Source organism: Alligator mississippiensis, chromosome 1, assembly GCF_030867095.1.
Source record: "Alligator mississippiensis isolate rAllMis1 chromosome 1, rAllMis1, whole genome shotgun sequence".
In the NCBI taxonomy this organism is placed as follows: Eukaryota; Metazoa; Chordata; order Crocodylia; family Alligatoridae; genus Alligator; species Alligator mississippiensis.
Window position 1 is genome coordinate 326793448 of NC_081824.1, and position 23734 is coordinate 326817181.

The following is a 23734-nucleotide window of genomic DNA, read 5'->3' on the forward strand; positions in this document are numbered from 1 at the left end:
ACCACAGTCTCCTCAATATACAGCTGCTTTAGAAAGAAAATACAAGTTGGATGTCTGTATCTTAAAGGATGACTTAAGCACTGAAGTCCAGGAAGGGTTTGGGGCTGTGAATTCCAGTAACAGCTTTAGTTAAGACTGCAGGCCTGAGCAAGAGATGGGATTTTAGAATGCTCCTTGTTTTGTGACCTTTTGCGTTGATGGGGTAACGCAGGCTCCTTCAGCGCAGGCTGTTGTGGTGACTGATTCAGGCTTATGAATTCCATGCTTGGAGCTGCGCATGTAAAAAAAAATAGGCGTAATGTACTCAATGTCACCAAGCCTAACTCAGTTTGTAGATCTGGGCCTTTGTCTGGCAGTATCACCTGGCTTGCAGGGATATTGTAAAGGCATTCAGATATTATAGTAACTGAATATTATGGTAACTTAATATATTATAAGAACTGAATGAACAAGGAGCAATGGTCTCAAGTTGCAGCAAGGGAAGTTTAGATTAGCTATTAGGAAGAATTTTCTCACTAAGAGGGTAGTAAAACACTGGAACAGGTTACCTAAGGAGGTGGTGGAAGCTTCATCTTTGGAGGCTTTCAAAACCTGGCTAGAGGAAGCTTTGGTTGGGATGATCTAGTTGGGGATGATCTTACTTTGACCAGGGGGTTGGACTAGATGACCTCCTGAGGTCCCTTCCAAACCTAACTTCCTATGATTCTATGAATATGTGTCAGAGACAGACAGTGCTGAAATAGTTGGATCAATTATAATCCCCAGAACCTGTGAAAGTGATTCACAAGTCTATTACAGCTTATTTAAACCACACTGGTTGCATAAAGGTTTGTAACTGAATGAACTTGGCCTCTGAAGGAAAGATCTATTCCTCACAGGTCTCAAGACAGTGGGCACATTTGGGAGGGAAGTGCATTCCTGTTACTCTTGACTGAACTTTTGGGATAGTTGCAGCAGACTGTAGTTTAGAACTGTTGTAAAATAATACAGTTCTCACAGAAGTCACTCACTTCTAACTTGTGCTTGTTCCCTGAGTTTCTTTGAAATGCAGTTGTTTGTTCTTAACCCAGAAATGTTTCCAAGAGAAGTATCTTCCTGTTGACTGGGTTTATAATATGATGCATATCTCGAAATAGTTCCTAAGTTCTTTTGAAGCAGTGTGTTCCACTGACAGGCTGTTTTTTGCTTTGATTTAACTGTTACTTTCTGATTCTTGTCCTCCCCTCCCCTCAACCACACAGATGACATGACTTAAGGACCAAGCATTCTTGAATGGTAAAAATAATGCCTTTTAAATTATGAAAACATTAGTGCTATATCAGCATTCCTTTGATGTATTTTCATCACTTAACCAATATTTGAGCTGTTTTTTCTTTTAGGCTGCTGTGTAAGTCTTATCATTGCTGATTGGTAGTATACAGCCTCCTGAAAACTTTGTTTGGTGAAAATCCGTACATCTTTATGGTATGTCTATACAGAATGAGTGCATGCATCATAAGGACTGTGAGATACTGGCTATGTCAAGTGCATCGTGGAAGAGGGCACATTTGATAAATAGTTGCAGATACAACCAATTAATTTTCTGATGTATACTGGAAGAATCAGGACTTATTTTGTTCCCTTTGTTGGCAAATTTTAATGACAGAAGTCTTCCTTTTTAACAGCTCTGCTCCCTAAAATTTTGCCTCCAGTTTTGGTCACCATTGTCATAAATACCATTGGTTTTATTGTGTCTAAGTGTCTTGGAATAGGGAGGTCAGGTAAGTAATCAGGCCCAAGGTGGGTTGCAAGGAAGAGGACCAAGTACTTGGACTGGATTGGAAGGATCAGTGCATTTATAATATGGAAATTATGAAATATAAAGAAATCATGGTAATAACGGTAGAACTGTAATTTTGTGACAGTGGAGAGTAGTAGTTGTTTGAGTAGGAGAGAGTTGAGAAGCTTGGATTCTGTTTCTTATTATGCTGTGATTTCCCAGTGCCGTAAAGTGAGGAACTTGGCCTCTGTGTGGGTTTCCCTCTCTATGAAATAGGGCTGTCAGTAACCCCCCTCTGAAGGACTCGAAGAACTTAATTTATTGGAAATTTCATTGATCTGGATAATTTTGACCAGAAGTAAGCAACAATTCTTATTAATACTTCAGATCTGAGAGTACTTGTATCCTGTTATGACGGGTCGGCAAAATGCTGGATCTGGCCCATGACCAGACTCCACTTCCTGGCATCTCTGGCAGTGGTGGCTCCTGGCTGCCACTGCTGGACCCAGCCCCACTGCCCATGCACCTTGGCCTGGCTGCGCTGCACCCACTGCTGGGGGCAGGACCCACACAGGCAGAGTGTGTGGCTTGCAAGCTGGGACGGGGCCATGGCCTGGCAGGGAGCGGCATCCAGTAGTGAGACAGATGGGGTCAAGGAGAACCCAGGATCTTGGGGTGGTGGCAGCCTGGGTCCAGGGCCTGGGGCAGAGCTGTGATCCGCTGTCCAGGTGCCCCTGTAATGGCATGGGTTCCACAGGCAGGGACGTGTGGGGAGTGGATTGTGGCTCTGCCCTGGCTCCAGCCCTGGCCCTGGATGCAGGTCCCTGCACGGCTCCTGACCAGTCTCCATGGGGACTCCAGTGACAGTGAGGGGCTGGGGCAGAGCTGCGATGCACTCCGCACATGCCCTCAGAACCAGGGCTCTGCCCAGCCCTGGCTTTATGCTGTCACAGCCCTGTGATCCCGGGGTCTCCATGGAGCTGGGAGCTGTGCAAGGAGCTGTATCCAGGGCTGGGGTTGGGGTAGAGCTGATCTGCTCCCTGCACGCCCTGTCTGCAGAACCTGCGCCTGTCACAGGCATGTGGGCAGTGAGTCGCAGCTCTGCCTGGCCTCACCCTATGATTGCCCCAAGATCCCAGGGTCTCCCTAGTCCCACCTGTCTGTCTCACTCCCAGACACCGCTGCCACGGCCCCATCCCAGCTGCCCAGCCATGCACCCTGTTTGTGCAGGTCCTGCCCCAGTGGTGCTTGTGGGATGAATGGGCTGGGGTGCCTGGACAGAAAGGCTGGGTCAGGCAGCAGCAGCCAGAAGGAGCTGTTACCACTGGGGTTGCCAGGAAATAGAGTCTGCCATGGGCTGGATCTGGGCTGTATTTTGCCCACCCCTGTGTATGATTTGCTGACAACAAATATAACTGTATAAATTAACTGCATTTGGCACTTGCATTAGCGTGTTAGGTGAAGTAGTTTTGCTTCCAAAGTAAAGTTCTGGTCTGAGTGTTTTGGCATGTGGAGCATTAAAATTTTGCTGTGAGTAAAAGGAAACAATTGGTTTGTTCTGTCTCCAAGCAGCTTTCGTTCTCTTGTGACATAAAGGATTTGGTAGGCTCAGAAGGTCAAGGAATCTGCAAGACTAGACTGGTAGTCATTGGTATTGGGCAAGCAGAAGGGCACGCTTCCATCCCATTCCTCATTTATTAGTCCAAGCCTTTATGCCCTCGAGTTCCAGCTGGCATTGTGAGATGGAGGGTGATTCCAGGTGAACTAAAAGAGCAGGAAGGAAGTGGAAAAAGACAATGTTCTCAGGGGAACCCCTCAGTGCTTTGCTGCCCAAGATTAATTTCAGTATGTCTCACCTGCATTTGTTTAAATTCTCCCTTTTATGATCTTTTCTTCCCTTTTTTAATTGCACTGCTACATTCTCTTCACTACCCCATATTTTCACCTACCATTCCACGCTTTCTTTCTTTCCCTCCTTCAGAGTGTTTCTCTCTATCTTCAAAATCACACGTACAAGTCTTCTATGACCCTGTTCAACCGCCTCCACTTCTGTTACTGTCAGGTCCCAAAGTTTTAGTATTGAAACCCCTCTGCAATCCAATAGGGCCTTCCCCAGATTCCATTTTTGTCCTCTCCCTCAGTCCTACTGTCATTGCTTTTCATCCCAGATCTTTTTATCTCCTCTTTTCCATAGTCTCTATCTCTTTAGTCATCTTCTGTAGCAACAGGAAATAGGCTCCTCTTGGACACTGCTCAGCTTGGTTTTGGTTTCAGGAAGTCTCCCTCTCCCAAAGGGCAGTGTATTTATAGCCTAACTCTTTTCTGTACTAGTCAGCAGTGGCTTTCTTTGTCAGGAGGAAGGAGTGAAGCAGAATGCAACTGGTCTGCCCAGCTGCTGAAAAAGTGTATTAGCTGCTGCCTTCTCAGCTGGGCTGTCACATGCAAATATGTGGTCTGCATGTAGGATACATGTATTCATGAACATTTGGTGGGCTAAGGTGTCTAGCAAATTCATGTAGGGGTTTAAAATTGGGGTGTGAGTTCTAGTCTGAAATAAATGTGAAGCTCATGCAGTTGTTTAAGCATAGATTTGGTATGTGTGAAGGAGCTAGAAATGTAATTTTGTGCCTGTTGGGATTTGGGAATCTAGAGTGATGGAAAGGGGGAGGAAGAAGTTGATGAGTACATGACTGCAGATTCCAGAAGCAATCAATTAAAACAACAGGACAAACTTTACATGATGTCATTGTTATGGAGGTGAAAATCATCATAAGCATAGTTGGAGGTGATCTCATTGTTCTCCTTTCTGTCACTATTGAAGTGTGTATGAGGAGAGATTTTCAAAGGCATAAATGGTAATCAGATGCTACGCAAATTGGTGGGAGTTAGGCGTTTAACAACTCTATATGCCTTTGAAAATGTTCACCTTGGCCAGGTACAGACATTACACGTAAATCATTGTAAGTGATCAGAAACCAGTCTACACCCATAACCAAACGGAAGTTCAGCCCAAATAGACCATTTTAAAAATTGTGGAACCTGGTTTAAGATAGACCTGGATGAATGTAGTATCACACTTAAGCAATTTAGGACATAAAGAAGTTCTGTTGTACAGAAGTTCTGTTGAACAAAGTCTCCTTGTGACTTGAGTTAGGTTGCAGTCCCTTGGCATCCCAGGCTGCTTTGCAGACCCCACTAACCCTCCCTCTCAGGGTGGTGCTCATCTGCTCAAGGTGGTGCTCATCTGTTCTGGCTGAGTGGGCTCTCACAGTGATTTTGTTCCCACTGGAGCCTTTCTGTTGATGTCAGTTGTTATTGACTGGACCCTAACTAAATTCAACATAACCCTTTGTAACATTACATAAGACTTGTGCATTGTGTTAAGATTTAGTTATTCATTAATTTTCAGTTAACCTCATGTAGGCAAATGGTATTATTCCCATTTAACAAAGGAAGAAACAGGCATAGAGAGGTTAAAAGAATTTCCCTAAACTGGAAGGAAATTGGTGACAGAGCTGGGGCTAGAACTAAAGTGTAATAGTTTTAGACAGAGAACATACTTTCTTTGCTAGCTGCACTGCCTCTTTCTGCTAGATCTTAGGTATATTTTTGCCACAGATAGAGGATAAGCTGTTTTTCCTTGGCTTGGAAGTAGCCTGTATGTGCTTTAACTTTTGGAGTTATACTTTCATCTTATTTCCTGCTTTTAGGGGAAGGGTCTAACAGAGTCTAACACATCTGTAAAATGTATCATGCAATGCATAAAAATGTGATACTGCTAAGAAGGTTAATAGCAAAGTGAAAACTCTCCCCCCTTTCCCTGTCACCTCCTATCCATGTTTAGAGGAAAAAAGTAAAAAAGATGGGTATCCATTCTTGTGTTGACTAGCAGAGAACTTAGAATCCCCTATATAGAATGTCCCCTGTGGCTTATATTTAAAAGGTCATAACATATTACTGCAAACAAGAAACATTTGAAAATCACAAGTTGGGTCCCAAAAATAATGAGGAGGAATATGATAACTTGATGATCTTATTTATCTTCTGTTTTCTAGGCCTTAAGGCTAAGTACAGACAGTCAAAAAGCCTGAGGCTGCATTGATTCAGTCTTTGCAGGTTAGTTTAAGCTGCAAAGATTGAACCAATAAGCAAATGAACAGACATTCACTTTTGATTCAGGAAATGAAGCTACATGCCTGCAGTCGCTCAAGCCAGAAGCTGGGGGTGGGGAGCGCTAGGCTCTCTGGCACATAGGCAGCCTGGGCTGTATGTTTGCTTACTCTTCCTGCTGCCCCTGAGGTCTCTGGGATTTGCAGTCCAGAATCACAGCAGCAGGACTGTGCAGGGTCACTTACCATTTCCTCTTCCTGCTTCTAGGTGCCTCTGGGATTAATAGTCCACAGTCACAGCCAGCACTAGGTAAACAGGGCAAGGCAGCTCCATACTCAGGGGAAGGGAAATTTAACCCCCTTCCCTGGCCCCAGACCCCAGCAGAGGTTTGCCTGGTGGAGGTGGCCAGTGATCCAGCCAGTGAGGCCAGTGAGTGAGCCCTCATTGCTCCAGTTAGGGAGCAGAGGGGTGGGGCAGCCCTGCTTTCTGGAGCAGACGGCACAGCCCTGTCCATGGGTGGAAAGCATGCTGGGATGCGGGGGAACTGTGATTTAACCTGAACCAGGAAGGAGTCTGGGACAGAAGTTTCATAAACCAGTTTACCTAAATTAGTCAAGTCTGATACTACATTCAACCAGGTTTATCTTAAACCAGTTTCAGCTGTTTTGAAACTGTTTTTTGTATAACTCCTGCTGTTGAGTTCAGTGGAATTTTTTATCTTTTGTCCACAACCTTTAAGACTAAAGCTCCTTTATTTTTTAATAAAAGCTAAGATGTTTGCTTAAATTGAATGCCTCCAAGGGCTGGACCTTCAAGAAATGAACCAAATGCTAAAAGGCTTTGCTAAAATCATCAAAAGATAAAAGATATGTAAAGATAATTGGATTTAAAAGATCATTTATCCATTTTGTGAATGTGTCTTTTTATATTTTAGTTGCCATGTATATCTGAAGCATTAGTACATCATACTCTAATATTAAACAGAAAAGTGAGTGAAGCCAGTATTTTTAAGTAAATGATTTTCTTCCTTACACCTTGATTATACCAGGAAAAAAGCCAATTCAGAAATGCATTTTATTCTTGACTGTGATCTGGCTTTGATTGTTCAGATCATTTGCAAAAACAAAACTATAAAGCAGTTCCCAAAGATTTGGTTCCCAGTTTCAGCCTTCATGCTGTCTTTTTTAAAAAACGGAAGCTCAGTTTACCTTCTGGCAATGTGAATCAGTTTCTCTCTGGATAAAGTTTCTCAGTATAGTTCAAATTCCTCTGAAAGCTGTTCACAGTATCTATGATATGCATCCCTGCTTATTTAGGAATGTAAGTTCCAGGGTCATTTTATGTAAGGTGAAGGGCTGAACCTTCTTTTCTAATTAGAAACATAATTTTTCTAGGTGTTGTTTAGACTGCATAAGAGCCTTGCAGTAAGAGTGGGTTGCTGCCATGACCCACTGACAGTGCTAGGACGTGGTGTTGCAAGCAGGATTGGGTGAGAAAAAATAGCTTGAGGGAAGAAACATTGTTTGCTTATTTCAAAAGTCTTGTCCCTGTGTGGGAGGTACTTGGATTTAAGATGTTGTGGGCAAGAACAAGAAAAAATAAAAGAACATTTTTTAGGGGTAGGCAGGAGTGGGAAAGGTTTCTATGAGGGGCAGGATTAAAGACACAGTCCTGTATGGGGCTCTAGTCGGCACTACATTTTTTATAAGCAAGGGACCAAGAGTCATACCTGATATTTACATTACTATTAACATAAAAGTGTATCTAATGAGCCACAACTCTTATGGTCCAGCTTCAACACAAAGACACAATAGGGTTTAATTTTTTTTAAACATTTTTATTTGCTAGTTGTTTTTGTTTTTCTTTAGCTATAGCGTTCACTAATAAGAAGAGTTAATGGAAGGACATACCACTGACTCCAGTGGAATGATGGATTCTTGAAAGCAAGTGAGAATGCCTAGAATACTTTTGCTTTTTTCTGATTTCCTGGTTTCTTTAATCCTGAAAGAAAAGGGAAAAGAACTAAATTAAAACCAGCCTCATGCAGAACTCTCAAACCATGTTGGTAGAATTTGTATTTTGCCTGGTAAACCAGTGATAAGATATGATTTTGAACTCCTTTTATTTCTTGGTATAAAAGAATTAATAAATGATATGTATAAAAATAGCAAAAACTTGCACATTTGTTAATCACCTAAATCTGTGAACTAAACTGATGCGACTGCGGTGTCTTTTAGTTTTTGCTTCTTTCAAACTTTGCTTCTGAAGTAGTAAGGAAACTTCACTGTATTCAATGATTTTTTTAAATATGCTAGTATGTTATGAACTATATCTGTAACAAAGGCTATGCTGTCAGTTTGTTTACATTTTCATGCATGATACAAGGTCTTGGAGATTATATCCTTACCCTTGTATAGCATTGCACAATTTGTTAGCTGTACAATGGGATTTCTTTGTCTTTCCCTGAAACACTACATTCTCTCTGAAACACCATTTAACATTGCCAGACATTGGCAGGATAGCCTCTATCTGGTATGGCATATTTTATGGTTCTATGGATATGATCTATCCTTATGCAAAGAAGCTACCCTAGTTTAGTTTACAATTTCTTTAAACACTGAAAACATGGTAAACCAGTACAAGCCATCTTGTGAACGCACATGATTTATATTTGTCTAACTAGATAACCTTTTTAAAAACAATTTTCATTAACTGGTACAACTGTGAATATATGAGGCCTTCATCTGACATTTGACTTGCTTCCAATTCAATGCAGATTTTACTGACATTACATTCAGACAAGAGTTTGAATTTTTAGGAGTCAGGTCTTATGTCCATTGCTAAAAGGTTTCTTTTCACAATTCTTTTAACAGAAGTTATGGATGTAAAATTTTCACAGGCAACAAGGGAAGAAAAGAATGCTAAATATCATCACAGCATCAATCATCATGTAATGACTGACTCTTTTTAGATTAATATTATACTTTTAGCTAGCAATGACAGCTATAGTTTAAGTTTACATTGCTATTTTCATTACTATCCTGAGTTCTCATTCTGACAAACTTACTGGACAGCTTCTAGGAGATTTTTTTTTTTTTGTGCTTGCTTCTTTCTCTCTAAATTGAAACGGACTTGAAAGCCATGATAATTTTGATATCTAGAAATGTTATTTTAGGCCATTTTTATAGATAAAGACCTATTATAGTTCTAATTATTTTTCTCTCTTTCTGAGCTGTACATATTTATACTTAAAGCAACTTAGGGACCTGTCTTAGCAACTCAGTACCTGTAGTGGGAGAAAACAACAAATGTCACCCAAAACCAATTAAATTTGTGTGAAACGTTCCTAAACTACATTATCTGTAACAAATGACAGCTAACCCCCCACCATCATCTATTTTGCAGAAAGGCATTGTCAGTTTTTATTTGAGATAGCTGCATCATTCAATTTTGTCTTCATCAGAAGAAAACCCCACAGATCTAAATCAATGCCAATAGACACTACATCACCATGTAAACCTACTTCTTACCTTACCCTGTTTATCACAGAGGTCACCTCCTCCTATATGGTACCAAAATATGATGTGACTATAGGGATGTGCACAGCAACAGGTATTTCCCCCTCTCTCTCTACTTCCCACTCCCTTCCACACATTCTTTTATTTTCAGTAATATTCAGATGTTCACCTTTGTTAATTTTTGAAGTATCACATTAGCGTGCTTTTGTGTATGTGTTGCATTGCTAGTTTTACATACACACAAAGACTTACTTGTGCATGTATGCCTACACAGACACATGCACACACATACTCATTCTGATTTTAATGATTTAAAATATGCCTTCTTACTATTTCCTCTTGCTTGGTCTTGTCCATTGGCCGCCATGGTTCTAGTGGCATGTCCGGCAGCAGTGGTGGCAATGGCTGCATTGGGTACATTGGTGGGTTTGGAATCCCAGGCTGCTGGGGCTGCATTGGTGGGTGTGGACTCCCAGGTAGCTGAGGCTGCATCGGTGGATTCGGGTGCCCAGGTTGTTGGGGCTGCAGTGGTGGGCTTGGATGTTCACCTGCCTGTGGTTGGACTGGCTCTTGGACTGGCATTTGTAGGCTTGGTTGTTGCTGTGGTATAGGCATCATTTGATGTGGACCTGGCATTTGCATCAGCGGATGCTGGGGTGACAGGAAGGGGATCTGGTGGTGAGGTGTGAGAGTCTGGATGGGTGGATGCTGTTGGGCTATTGGTAACATTGGCTGGTGTAGCCATCCTCCCATTGGTTCATACCCATAGGATGAATACTACAGGGAGAAAAACAGTTAGTTCTATGACATTCTTAGCATTCTCAGTTATTATTTAATATTTACATGTTGTGGCATCAGGAGACCAGTCGGGTGCAGAAGCCATTGTGCAAGGCTCTATCCACACATAAATTAAAGTCTCTGTCCCAAAGAATGTATTCCTTGCTAATGCATCGTCTACATCTCTCCAGCCTTTGTAGAAAAGAATTATACACTTAAAAAATTCAGACTAAAAACTTATATTCCTTCCTTTTGGGTGTGTTAAGAGGAGCGAGTTTGCCATCTGCTGCTGTCTGCCTCTTGTGAGCTGTGCTAACTAATGCACAGGTAGTGGCTCACTTCTGTTTCATAGTCACATCGTGACCAGAGACTTAAGCAGTGCTAACTATGTAAAGTTTTCTATTCCACATACACAGAAACTTCCATATGCTTAGCTTCCTCCTGACTTTCATACCCACAAAGGTATAGGGCACAACTAGTTCCAGTGTGTTTTCAAGTAGCATCTGCAAGCTCTCTAAATTTTGGCTGACTCTATTAGTAACATGCATATATACCTATAAGTATGTATAGGTAGCTACTATGTTTGTCAAAATCTGCAATTGACAGGGTTTTTGCAGATGGTAAATTCTAGAAAAAATAGATGATAGTTAAGGTATGTTTACCGGTTGTCTCATCAGGCTCTGGTACCATTTCAAAGGTGTTAACACCTTCAAGGAAAAAAAAGAACAATACATCAGTATTTTAGGTGATATAAAGCCCTCTTCTAGCCAGAGAGAGTAAATTAAGTTGTCTAATAAGTGTAGTGTTGTCATTTTGTCCCATTGCTAAGGATGAAGTCATTTTGTAGATACAGATTTAAATACACTATGGGCAAATCTACATGTGCAATTAATACAGAGCAATAAACTCCAGCTCAGTAAGTGCCAGAGTTTATTGCTCTTTGGCGTGCCATTTGAACATGTGCCCAAGACCACACCATGTTGAGTTGGGTCAGAGCAGCCCTTTGCTGGCAGGAAGTCCAGGGGGTCAACCTGCCAGCTTGGGGCTGCTCTGATCCAGCACAGTGTACTGTGGAGGGGATGACTGGGGCATGAAGGTGCTCCAGTGTTGGACTGGGGGGCAGGCAGCCCTCATGCCCGTGACAGCCACATCACTGTCTACATGTGCACTGCTGTGTATTACTCCAGCCTAATATCTCATGTAGATGCACAGATGTTTATTGTGGAGCTAATTATAGTGTTCGGAATACATAGGGGTGCGTCTACATGAGACGTTTACTGTGGAGTAAACTGGACTTTTACTCCACAGTAAACGTCTCATGTAGACGCATCCCTATGTATTCCGAACACTATTTATAAATACTGACAGTTAGAAATGCTTGGGTTAAACAGAGTTTCATCAAATATGCTGGTTTGTCTAATGTGAAATGTTTCAACCAAGCACAACAGGTTTAACAATTTTTAGTGAATCAAAGGCAGGGTTGCCACAGCACCTGGGTTTGATTCAGACATAAGCTAAACAACAACAAAACCCCGCCCGAAATTTATCTCAAGCTGGAAATCCTGCATTTTAGCCAACTCTATTTTTGAGTCTGCATCCACAGCCTATTTTTGTGTTGCAACCTGCGAAGTTGAAACCTAAAGCCAGCTGCTCTCAAAGGAATTGCAAACATTTTTATGCTTTTAAGAAAAAAACCCCCAGAGATCACGGTTTCCAATAATAGTGATTTTTTTTTTTCCTACCACAGCATCAAATTCTCTCTTGAATAAGATCCCCCTTTTCAAAAGTTTTGATGTTGCTGTACACACAAGAACAAAATACTACTCTTTACTGCTAAGAGAGTAATTTAGGTTTTTTTTCTTCCTTTATATAAAGAATACTAACTGCTTAAAGAGTGTTAAACTCTCTGAATGCAATGCATGAGTGTCAGTTACTATTAGGAAAACATGTTTTTGTTGAATATAGATAGCAAAACAAGAAATATCACTACTACATGAACTTCCATTCTTTGGATGTCCTTCCTGGGTGACATTACTACTAGTATTTGAACACTTGTTTAGATTTAATTTAGTTCAGTTAATGCAAAGCACATTTTGTAGCAAATACAGTCTGGAGACCTAGTGGGCTATATGCAACATTGCATTACTTTAGTTTTATGCCAGTGTAACTGCAGTATTGTATCAGTTCTCACCGTGTATCTTGGAAGATGAATGCATACAATAGGAAAGATAAAAATGTTTTACCTCATAACTGAAGTTGACATAACCAGGATGATGTGGATGGGGAGGCACCTGTTAAAAACAAAATTGCAATATGTGTCTGTTTCATTTGCTTTCTGTAATTTATTAATACAATTCTTGTGATCTGCTTTATATTAGTAACAGCCTAGAAACCAAATCCTTGAAATTATTAAATGCCTATGGCCAGTGATAGATTTGCTTCAGAGCTAGTGCTAAATCATTATGTCTACAGTTCAACGAAGCCCTCAGGCACATAAGTAGACCTATGGAAATCAATTAAACTACTTAAACATGTGCCTAATTTGTACTTTTCTAAAGTTGCCTTCTATCTAAAATCAAGCTCAAATGGCTTATTTTTACATCAAGCTTCCAAACTTTTAGGGTTTAGGGTTTTGAGAGGTTGGGAAAGAAATCCATACCCTTGGGCTGAGGGCCCTGCTAAACTGGTAATTTATATTACCAGTTTATTCCTAGTGGCTTTTCATTCTGAAAATCGCATTAATAGCATTAATACTTATCAAAGTGTTTAACTAAAGCAAATAATCATTCATTTTGGGAAGTTTATAATTATATTTGTATAAGTCCTGTATATATGTTATTATAGTTGTGTTAATCTTGCACGCGCATGAAAATTCAAGAGAGTATTTATTGTCAAAGTTAATGGACTAGGCCACTGAATTACAATATAACTATAATATATACTCACTGGTATAGCAAATGTTGCACCTAGTAGGCAAGTGATCAACATCCAGCCCTCCATCTTTCTTGAAATATAGTACCTGAAAAAAAAGGGAAAAAATATTGTTTTGGTTAATACTAGAAGAGAACTATGTTAATATGACAGCATCTGGATCTGCTTTATAATAAACTATCTTTAGATGTCAAGGACAAGTCTGTTTAGAAAATTAAGTCATTCATTTTTCAGTATGGGATGGAAAGAACATATCAGTGATAAAAGGCCTTTGGATTCTGGAATTCATTTTGAGATTGAACATAGTTCTTCAAACTATGTCTGTCTCCTCCAATACTTCCCTAATCTTTGAAGGGGATTCCTTGTAACTTTGAAGCCTTGTTCATGCTGGTTAAAAGCACAGCAACTATATATGTCAATTAAAATAACATAGATGGACTTACCAAAGCAGATTTAGTAGATTCTCAAAGAATATGGGTACGGTCAGTTTTATTTATTTGTTTTAGAAAAAAAAGTAACAGAATTTAGCAACTGGAAAGATCTGAAACATATTTGAAATCTATTCAGGATCTTTTCTTCTTGTGGGGCTAAGTTGTTTTGAGAAGAAAACAGTGTAAATACTTTCTTGAAGAGCTGTCTATAGATCCATTTCCTCACTAGAATACCTCATCTTTAGCATGTACTTGATTGCTTTTTTATATTTTATTTTTGGCCAAATTATTTTTTAATGTGCTACTGTCACTGTATATTTATCTTAAAGCCTTCTTTGTATTATGAGTGTTACATGTTGCACCATGTGAAGCACAAAGCACACATCTGGCTTCAGAATACAGTACCACATTTTCAGTGTATTTCCCTCAGCAGGCAATATTAAGGTTTTCAAAGTAAGAACATGTTGTATTTGAGTGAAGAAATGGGTTTTCACTAAAAATGTTTCTACTCCAGTTTAAGGGTTTAACAAGTCTGAAATTCAGTTGTAAAGGAAATACATTGAAGACTGAATTTGGCCATATTAATAAAGGATAGCAAGATCCTTCTACTTACCCAGGTTTTCTGCTGACTGTGGCTTCTTTGGGTCAGCTTTTAAAAGTATTTAGGCACCTACCGATCATTGATTACAGTACCTTTAAACATCTGGCCTTTTGTTCATGTGCAAAGTGCCATGCTAAATGTCCATCCCACAGTGACGGAAGAATTAAAAAGCTTAGACTTGGAAAACCAATATTTACTTGTACTAACTTAGACCGTACAAACTAAGGTTCAAATGTTGTTTTGAAACAGTAGTAAAAGAATATTAAATTCTGAAGTACTTCAGTTCTAAACTACTTACCTTAAACTTTTCTGATATTTTTTCTTTCTTAAAAGTGAATTCTCAAGAAACAAGAAACATACAGTAGCATGACTCCAGGAATGTTACAAAGTTATTACACTGATACTTTAAGAAGTATTTCTTTGACCAATTTTTAACAGTAATCATAGAAGAAACAGGGTAGCATATAGAGATGTTTTTCTGAATATCTTTGGCCACATGTTAACAGTATGATTGCAGAAGAAATATGAGGTAAGCAATAACATATTTGAACTGGTTTAGAAGCACAATTCAGTTTTAAATATAACGTAGAATAATATTCTGTAAATGAAACAGGTTTACCTGTAGAAGTACTCCAGATAAATTCTCTGTAGGGTGCAAGGTCTGTTAGTCTTGATACCTTTGAATGCCTCATACTCTGCACTATTTAAACTATTTTCCTATCTTCAACAGCCAATCAGCACCCAGAAAAAAATCTCTCTAGTCATGAAGTTTCAGCCATCAGAATACACTGTTGAACCAAATATTGTGATTAGAACATTCAGTCTTTCATTATGCAAAATAATATGCTTTCCAGCAAAACATGAATATGCGTGATGCATGCTATTTAAGCAAATTAACAGCATGTATGTACTGGTTGGTCTGGGATACCTTTGAAAAAGAGCAGTGTTGTGTTCTGCTGGAGTAATCAGTAACTGTTTCTAATTTTCTTATTAAATTAGAAGATATTGAGCCAAATTTTGTCATGCCAGGAACTCTAGTAGGAGGTAGCTGAGAGCAGAAGTAAATGTTACATTTTTCTAATTTAGGGTGAAATTGCACTTGGACAGAGTAGTCCACATATCTACTTCTTCTCTCTGGTCTTTGCATAAGCTTCTCCATGACAGTTCAGTGGGGATTAGACAATTCAAGTGACAAAATGTGGGCCCAGAGGCCTGGCAGACACAGCTTATTCAGAATGTGAGGTATGACTACTGGCCCTCATCAGTAGACCCTGTGGAAAATCAGTAAAGTTCAAATTAATGTCTACTGTGTCAGCATTTTTGTCCACTTTCTTTTTGGTAGATAGGGAACTGGATGAACATCACTGAAAGACACAGGCTTGCTACATTTTGGTGCTGCATAGACTACATCTCTGTAATGTGTTAGTATAATTCTCTAATTCTAGGTTTATTTCTAGTTTCACTAAGTGTCCTCAGTGAAGTTGTTATGTTGCTGCTAAATCATTTTAACCCTTTCTTATAAATTTAATACTATTACTTATTTTTCTCATTTCCTTAGCTCTTGGATTTTTTTTCTGTTGTTGAGAGCTATGGAAACATATTAGTGTTCATAGAAAATGCTGTCAAAATCAGGCTATCACATAAACCTTCTTAATGCATCTTTTTCATTCACTTTTTAAAAGGTAATTTTGTTTTAAAAAGCAGCTTGTTTTCTTTCACCAGAAATACTGTCTAGTTAGCAGGGATCTGGATTTTCCGTTTCTCATGGAAAAAACAGAGTAAAACATGGATTTCCCCCTTTACCTGAGGAAATCACGGAGTTCTCATTTTAGCAGAAAAACTTGTGGATTTTGCAGTTTTGCAATGAGCCCTCTGGAGGCTGGCAGAGTTCCAGCTTGCAAGGGGCTGGGGGGGAGCAGGAGGAGGGCAGGGGGTGCCATGTGCATGCGTATGCATGGCTGCCAGGTAGCCTCGAAAACAGCTCCCACAGGGAAGTGGGGTGTGTGTGTGTGTGTGTGTGTGTGTGCGCGTGTGGCGGGGGCGGGGGGGATTGAGGCCCCCATAGTGACGGTGGGAGGGAATTGGGCAGGGCTGGGACTGGGTTGGGGTTGTGGCTGCTGCCCAGCTGGGCAGTGCATGGGACTTGGGGCCCAGAGCTGCAGTGTGTGGCCACAGGGCCCCAGTGGGGAGTGGGATGGGACTGCAGGCAGCTTGTCCAGGGGGCGGGAGGGTGGGACCAGCTCTCCACCACTACGTGCGCTCCCGGGGGGAGGGGGAACCCGTGCCCCCCAGATCTGTGTATGGGGTGGGGGCGGAGTGGGCTGCCTGCTGCAGGCACAGGCTCCTGCCCTCCCCCAGGGCCTCCGCAGCTTGGTGGGTGTGACACAGCGCTGCAGGGAAGAGCAGGGCCATGCAGGAATCTCCTTGCTACTGCGAACTCTATGCTGCCCTGGTGAGTTGTCCCCTGCACATTCAGCAGCAGTGAGGGTGGTGGTGTGGGGTTGTATGTAGGGGATACATTGCCAGGGCAGCTTGGAGTTCGCAGCAGCAAGGAGATCCCTGTGCAGTCCTGCTCTGCCCTGCAGCACTGGGTTGCACCCACTGGGCTGTGGAGGCCCTGTGGGGGAGCAGCAGGGCAGGAGCCCAAGTGCCCCCTGCCCCCACCTCACGCACAGATCTGAGGGGCACGGGTCCCCCTGCCCCCCCCACGGGAGCGCACATAGCAGCGGGGGCTGAGCCTGCAGCAGGCAGTGGGAGGGGAGCCAGGCTCTGCTCCACTGCAGCAGCCACCACCTCCTGCCGGGGGCAGGGGGTGCAGACCTGGGTCTCTGGCTCCATAGCCTTGGCAGTTGGGGGCCCGCTCCATTAGGGCTCAGGGTAGCAGGAGCTATGGGTGGGGGCAAGAGGCATGAGCATAGCCAGGAGGCTGGGGGGTGGGGAGTGAGGGGCACAAGCAGGGGCTGGAGCAGGTGGGGGGCTTTCATTTTAATCACGGATTTGGGGTATTTTATCAGAGAATTCTCAATTTTTTATCAAAGAATTTGCAATTGGAAACCGGGATCCCTGGTAATTTAGCTGATGGTTTTCTGTGACATTTGGAAGAACAGCATCCAGCTTTTTCTCCCATACCCCTGTTAACTCCATGGGAATAATATTGATAAGGGATAATCAAATGTAGCTGACACGATAGATTATTTGATTTGATTATTTTCTTACCCTAAATGAAATTAACAGGGTTTTAGCTACAAACTTCTATGTTAGTAGGATTAGACACCTGTAGAACAAATATGTTGATTAAAACTTATCATTTAAAAAATTGTTTATAATCCAAAAAAATAACACCAGAGTGCCTAGCCACCTGTCTAGGCATTCTGTTTCTAAAAGTCATAAGAAGTTTTGCTAAGCATATATATTATATATATTGCACTATTATAAATTCCCCTAAGGGACATGTTCAGGAGCAGGACAACAGCCAAAGACCCAGTTCATTATTCCATAGCCAAAATTATTTTCATTTTCCCTCATTTGAATCAGGTAACCTCTACAACTGCAGCATGCTGGAGATACTTGGCTGAACTATTCAGACACCCAACTACTTGACCAAGGCCAAATTTTGCTGAAGGAAAAAATGTGGAAGCCAAAAGAAAAATGCATCTGTCTGATATACTGTAGTAGTTTTCACCATCTGGAAGTGCAATATGAACGTTTTTATTCAGACAGACCACATAGAGATTCTTGAAACCTAGCAGTGCATGCTAGAAGGAGTGAGAGTGGAGGATAGTAGTGACGGATAGTTTTTAACATTACTAGTGGAAAATGCAATAGCAATGTAAACCAACCTAGTGGTTTTATGTAGCTTGTAATTTCAACGTTTTGCAAGCATTCCATAATTAGATGTTGAGAGCAATTTTCTCCAATATACAAGTGAGACAAGATGCAGATGGATGGTAGTTTGGTTAGATGGTAATTAGCTGTGGTAAAAACATGGAGCGAAAAATGCTCATCTGCATTAGTTGACGGCAAAATCAGCAACAAGAAGAAACTGCCAACATTCCTAAACTTAAAAGAAAGTCCTTACGTACCACAAGCTGCTTATTCTCTTTCATTTCTGAGACTTCAGATGTTAAGGGTAAAAGCAAAATGTTGCACTAGAGTCAGTTCTGATTTATCCAACTCAAAACCTAGAAGTGGCATAGCCCTTCACACAGACAACTTGTCCCTGAAGTGAATGGCAGTTAACTTGAATTAGCTGCGATTGTCCCAGGAAAAAGTGTTATCTTGTATACTGCACAGATACTTCAAGTTGGACATCTGTAGAATCTCAGGATAAAAAAGGCTTTGTCCCGGGAGACATTCAGTGTTTGTTTTATCTGGAGAGAAGCTGATCCCCATTTGTTCCTTATGTGAGGGGATATGAGGGTATCCAGCAGTAACAGCTGCTCCCCACGGGATATTCAGATCAGCTCCACTTCTGACTCAGTAAGTGGTAGGAGGAAACATTAGTGTCTTTTTTTCCCAGCAGGATCTGTTCCTCTGGGAGTAGGGAAAGCATCTGGAATACAAGGAACAGCATTTTCTTCACTCTCCCAAGCAAAAAAAAAATTATAAATGGGAGAGGTGAAGGGTTGCATTGGCCTGCCTATACTCTGTTCCTTTTTTTCCAAATCTCTTGAAAGTATTATGACAAACCAGTGAATTGTCAGAACTGATTCCTGTTCTTTCGTAAACCTAATATGTTGTTCCACTGTAGTGCATAGAGAGTTTTGGAAAGTAACAGAATCTAATCTTTGAAATTGGGAGTCAGTAGTCAGTTGGAATACCATCAACTGCATATGGATGACTGTGTTGAGATTTTCACAGGAAAGAAGCATGTGAGGAAGGAGATTGGGAAACTGGTTGTCAGGTTAGTGTGAACCAAGATTAAAATGCATAATTAAAGGGTTGAAAACATTTTCAACAAGAGAAAAAGAGCTGGTCTTCTCTAGGAGAGGTAGATTTTTATCATAAATAGGATGGTTATGCTAAAAGGTTTGTTCTGTTTTGAGAGAGTTTCAGCGATTCTGGCTTTTATCAAGTAAAACATACAAGCCTGTACTTAACTTTATGCACATTGACCTAAGTGGGGATTAATAAGTAGGAGAGAGAGATGTACCCAGACACATTTATATAAAGCTCAATAATTCTATTAAATACATCTTCCTTTGTTAACAAAGATAGCCTGTAGTAGTATCAGGAGATCCCTTCCTCAGATGGTGCTAGATAGGTAGTTATGCTATTATGTCTAGATGAGAAAAAGTGTAATTGAGTCTTTATACAAAGATTCACAGATATTGATAGGACTTGCTGTCATTTGGACCAACTAAAGGGGACAAAAAACAGAAATGTAATTGTTGGTTTTAAGGGCCATTAGAGCCAGTGTGGGGAAGTTTAACCTAAGGGCATCTAGGGATGCCCCTAGTTGTACAATTTAGATATGTAAGTTACAAACCATATTGACAAATACATTCTGACAATGAACAGGAGCTAGTTACTTATGTTGGCTAATTTCTGCTTGCTGTGCAGTGGATACAGTGTAAATCTTATGCAGTGTTGTGTCATTTGTTAAAGCAAATAAGTTGGTTCTATAGTTTATGTAACAATTAGATAATTGTCCTTTCATGTAGATATGATTTAAATATGTTGGGCAAGCCTTCCCCCCCCCCCTTTTATTCTTGTGAGGGAAGCATTCTCCAAAGGATTTCTGTTCTATACATTACACTGATGGGTGTAAAGGGTGATTCAGAAAAAGAAACAGTTTGCAGCTGGCATGGATTGGTTGCAGATTACTTTGTCCCCCGCCTGCCTAGGGGACAGAGAGAAAACCAAGGCAATCATTGTAACTCCTTTTTTGCTCTATGAAGCAGCTCTGCTTCAGACTATCCATTATTTGTACAGATTGTGAACTGCCTGTCACTTTTAGTGTACAGTCATTCGGGACATTAGAAGGAAGTTAAATTGTGTTAACAATGGCCACCAGATCCAACTTAGTTCACTCAGGTGCAGACCTTACACTTAGATTCCTAGTTAGGTCTATCTAAGTGTGACCTGTACAGAAGTTCAGGACAGTTCGATCAGTCTAAATATGGCCAACCTGATCTAAGTTAAATTACCACAGAGGTAGGGTTAACTGGGATTGGATCAGCCATTTTTAGATAAAGCTAACTGTCCTGAACTTCTGTATAGTTCCCCATGCAGCTCCAGGGCTGGGAAAGCACAGTTGCTGGCCCAGTCCTGGGGCTGTGTATTTCCTACTGACCTTCCTGGTACCAGGCTATTTTTAACGCCCCCCCACCCCCGGCCCCTCTCCCTACCCCCAGATGGACAACCTCCCTCCCCCCCACCCCACGAACCTTGCCTGCCCCCCCAGTCCCTGTCATGGACCCTGCCTGTGTCACCAATCCCCCTGATCCCCCCCCTGCAGACCCTGCCTGCCCCTCTGATCCCTCTTGGACCCCGCTTGCCCCCTGATTTCTGCCCCCCCCCCCCCGGGCTGGTACCCGGAGACAGGTGATTAAGTGAAAATACCAACTTTCACTTCAAAAAAGGGGAGGAGGGGGCAAAATGTAGGTCTCATGGTTGTGGAGAAAAGCTTGAAAGCATGCACTGAGCAGTCACAAAAGCCTGAGAAACCAAAAGGCAAATGAGGAGAACCCATTTTTTATTCTTATTTCTAAATATTTCATCTTTTTAATCCCATCTCATGATTTATAAATGCTTAATGTTGGCAGTAGTGTTAACACTAGAGTTAGATAGCATTTTAGTAGGAAAACAAAGCTTAGTAATTGGAAAATAGAAATCCAAAGTTCAGGCACTGTGCTGATTAAACATGATATAAAAACCAAGAAAGATATCGCCAACAAGTAGTGCTTGTCTTTTGCAGTTTAAAAATCTGTAGTGTTTGTTAGCACTGCAGCTTTTTTAATCCTTGTCCAGAGGTGTAAGACAAATGCTGTACACTTGGTTGGTACCTACATTATGGAGTTCATCATCTATACTGGATCCTACCCAGGGAGCGCAACTCTTGAGAAATTTTTTCACAAAACCCAACTGGAAGGAACAAATTCTGACTTCAGGTATGCAGGTACAAATCCAGAATAGCTTTATTTCTTTAATAGAACTTTATTGAATTCAGACAAGTGTAGGCAACATCAAATGGGATAAGAATTACAAAACAAAACAAAACAAAATTGTATATTGTTTTAAAATAAATTCAAACATAGATCTAAGAATGGAAAAAATGCTCAAATTAAAACTCAGTAACATCCTCATGATTAATATGATCTCAGGGACTGTATCTGATCTTCCAAATGATTTCTTTTTAAAACATTTTGCTATTCAGTCAATATTTACTTTAAGCCTAACTGAATGCTTTCTATACCAAAATGATGTAAAATTAAGCTGTGGTAGGTATGCTGCCCTGATTTTCTACGCATTTTGTGTTTGGAGTGCAGAAAAGTCAGTTATTACTGGCTTGGGGAATGGGAAGGCAATACTTTAGCTATCCTGTAGAATTTCCTTGAAGAGCTTACAAAGAAATAACTGTCATGTTAGGGTTCAAGGGTAACTAATGAATGTGCAGCTCTTATAGGGATACTGTTGTACAAATCATAGCACTCTCTGAAATCCTGTGTCTACTTTAGATGCAAAAAAGTCCTAAATCAAACTATACTGTTGGGGAGGGGAAGTTGAAGGTTTTTTAAATCTGTTTTTCCTAGTGGGCGGTTCTATATTTATGATAGGTTTTTGGAAATAAGGCAGTTTTACCACTTTCTTGGTATTGTCAGTCATTTTCATTTTTGCTTTGTGTGAAGTTTATATTCAGCAGCAGAGATAAGAACAATGTTTTAAACAATAGGAAAATGTAGTAGAGCCTCAAAAATTACTAGGGGACTGAAGGCTGGTAAGTACCAAAAAAGGTAATGAAATTTCAGGCTGACAGTGTTCATTTAATAAGTTTGATTTCTGAGTTTCTTGAATAAGGGACTGAGAGGGAAAATGGAGAACGCATGGAGCATGTTCAAAAGCAAACAAAAAATAAGCCTTTCCTCCTAGAATTTATGTATACCCACATGTGGTTCTTTCAGCAGAATTATTGCAGGCCACTAGTGAATATAAACTGCAAGTAGCAAATAGGGCAAGACTAAGGCCAGGTACAGACGTTACACATTTGCCGGTATAAATAATTGGAATCTGGTCTATACCCGAAACAGAATGAATGTTTGGCACAAAAAACCAGTCTATACCTGTAACAGAACAGAATTTTGTACACACAGACTAGTTAAAAATGGCTGAATCCTCCTGTCTAAAATTTGTTCCCTCCTCTTCCCCCACCCACCGAAGAACAAATGATTGTTCTGTTTTCTACCACTCTAAACTATGCCATTTTGGCTAGGGACAGAAGTTACACATAAACCAGTTTAAGTCAGGGGGTTTCAGCCTTTTTGGATCAGTGTATCCCTGGCGGCTAGACATGGGGGGGGGTGGAGAGGTGCATAGTTGGACATGGGGTGGGTGGGGTGGCGCATGGCTGAATGAGGAGCAGTGGGAGCTGCCACGTGCAAGCTTCCCCCGTGGCCAGCTGGGTGGGTGGTGGCTGCGCGGTAGCGCAGGATGGTACATGGCAGCACTCCATCCCTGTCCACCCACATGTACCCCCTAGCGCCTTCTCAAGTACCCCTGAGGCTACACGTACCCCCAGTTGAGAACCCCTGGGTTTATGTGATCAGAAACTGAATTTAAACCTGTAACAGAACAGAAGTTCAGTGCACATAAACCAGTTTCAAAATGGCTGAAACTGGTTTAAGATAAACCTGGTTGAATGTAGTATTAGACTTAACTGATTTGGGTTGAACTGGTTTATGAAACTTCTGTCCCAGATCCCTTACTGGTTCAAGTTAAATCAGAGTACCCCGGCATCCCAGCATGCTTTGCAGCCTTGGGTTGTGCTGTGCTGTTTAATTCAGCAGAGAAGGGTTGGGGGTGTGTGTGGAGGCAGGGACTGCTTACCCCTAGGCAAACCCCGGCTGGGGGCTGGGGCCAGGCATGGGGGTTAAATCACATTTCCCCCAGTTAACCCCCCATGAGTACAGAGCTGTCCTGCCCTGCTAAACTTACTGCTGGCTGCAACTGTGGACTACAAATTCCAGAGGCACCTGGAAGCAGGAAGAGGAAGTGATGAGCAACCCTGCAGAGTTCTGCTGCTGTGATTGTGGATTGCAAATCTCAGACATCTCAGGAGCAGCAGGATGAGGAAGCAAACACTCAGCCCATGCTGTCTACATGCCAGAGAGCTGTGCTGTAGTACCCCTGGCTTCTGGCCTGAGCCACTACAGGCATGTGGCTGCAGTTCCTGAATCAAAAGTAAATGTCTGTCCAGTTGTTTCTCAGTTTAATCTCTGCAGTTTACAAACCTGAAAATACTGAATTGATTTATCCTCAGGCTTTTTTGACTGTCTGTACTTAGCCTTATGGAAAACCACATAACATGGATTGGTTCCACTTTGGGCTTTTGAAGTGTCTGTGCCTAGCCTAAATTAGCTCTTCTTATCATCAGAGCACTCTCCTTTGA

At 41.3% G+C, this 23734-nt stretch overlaps 2 protein-coding genes across 4 annotated transcripts in view; one reads left to right on the forward strand and one right to left on the reverse strand.

The window, feature by feature from the left end:
• ARHGAP6 (Rho GTPase activating protein 6) overlaps positions 1-23734 on the forward strand; it is a 556002-nt gene that overhangs the window by 379903 nt on the left and 152365 nt on the right. The window lies entirely within an intron of this gene.
• AMELX (amelogenin X-linked) lies at positions 7686-14835 on the reverse strand. Its single transcript, XM_014607781.2, has 6 exons — positions 14747-14835; positions 13111-13183; positions 12408-12455; positions 10827-10871; positions 9718-10164; positions 7686-7870 (listed from the first exon to the last, which is right to left on the reverse strand). Exons 2-6 carry the CDS (start codon positions 13162-13164, stop codon positions 7865-7867), a joined length of 600 nt encoding a protein of 199 aa, XP_014463267.1. The 5' UTR covers positions 13165-13183; positions 14747-14835; the 3' UTR covers positions 7686-7864.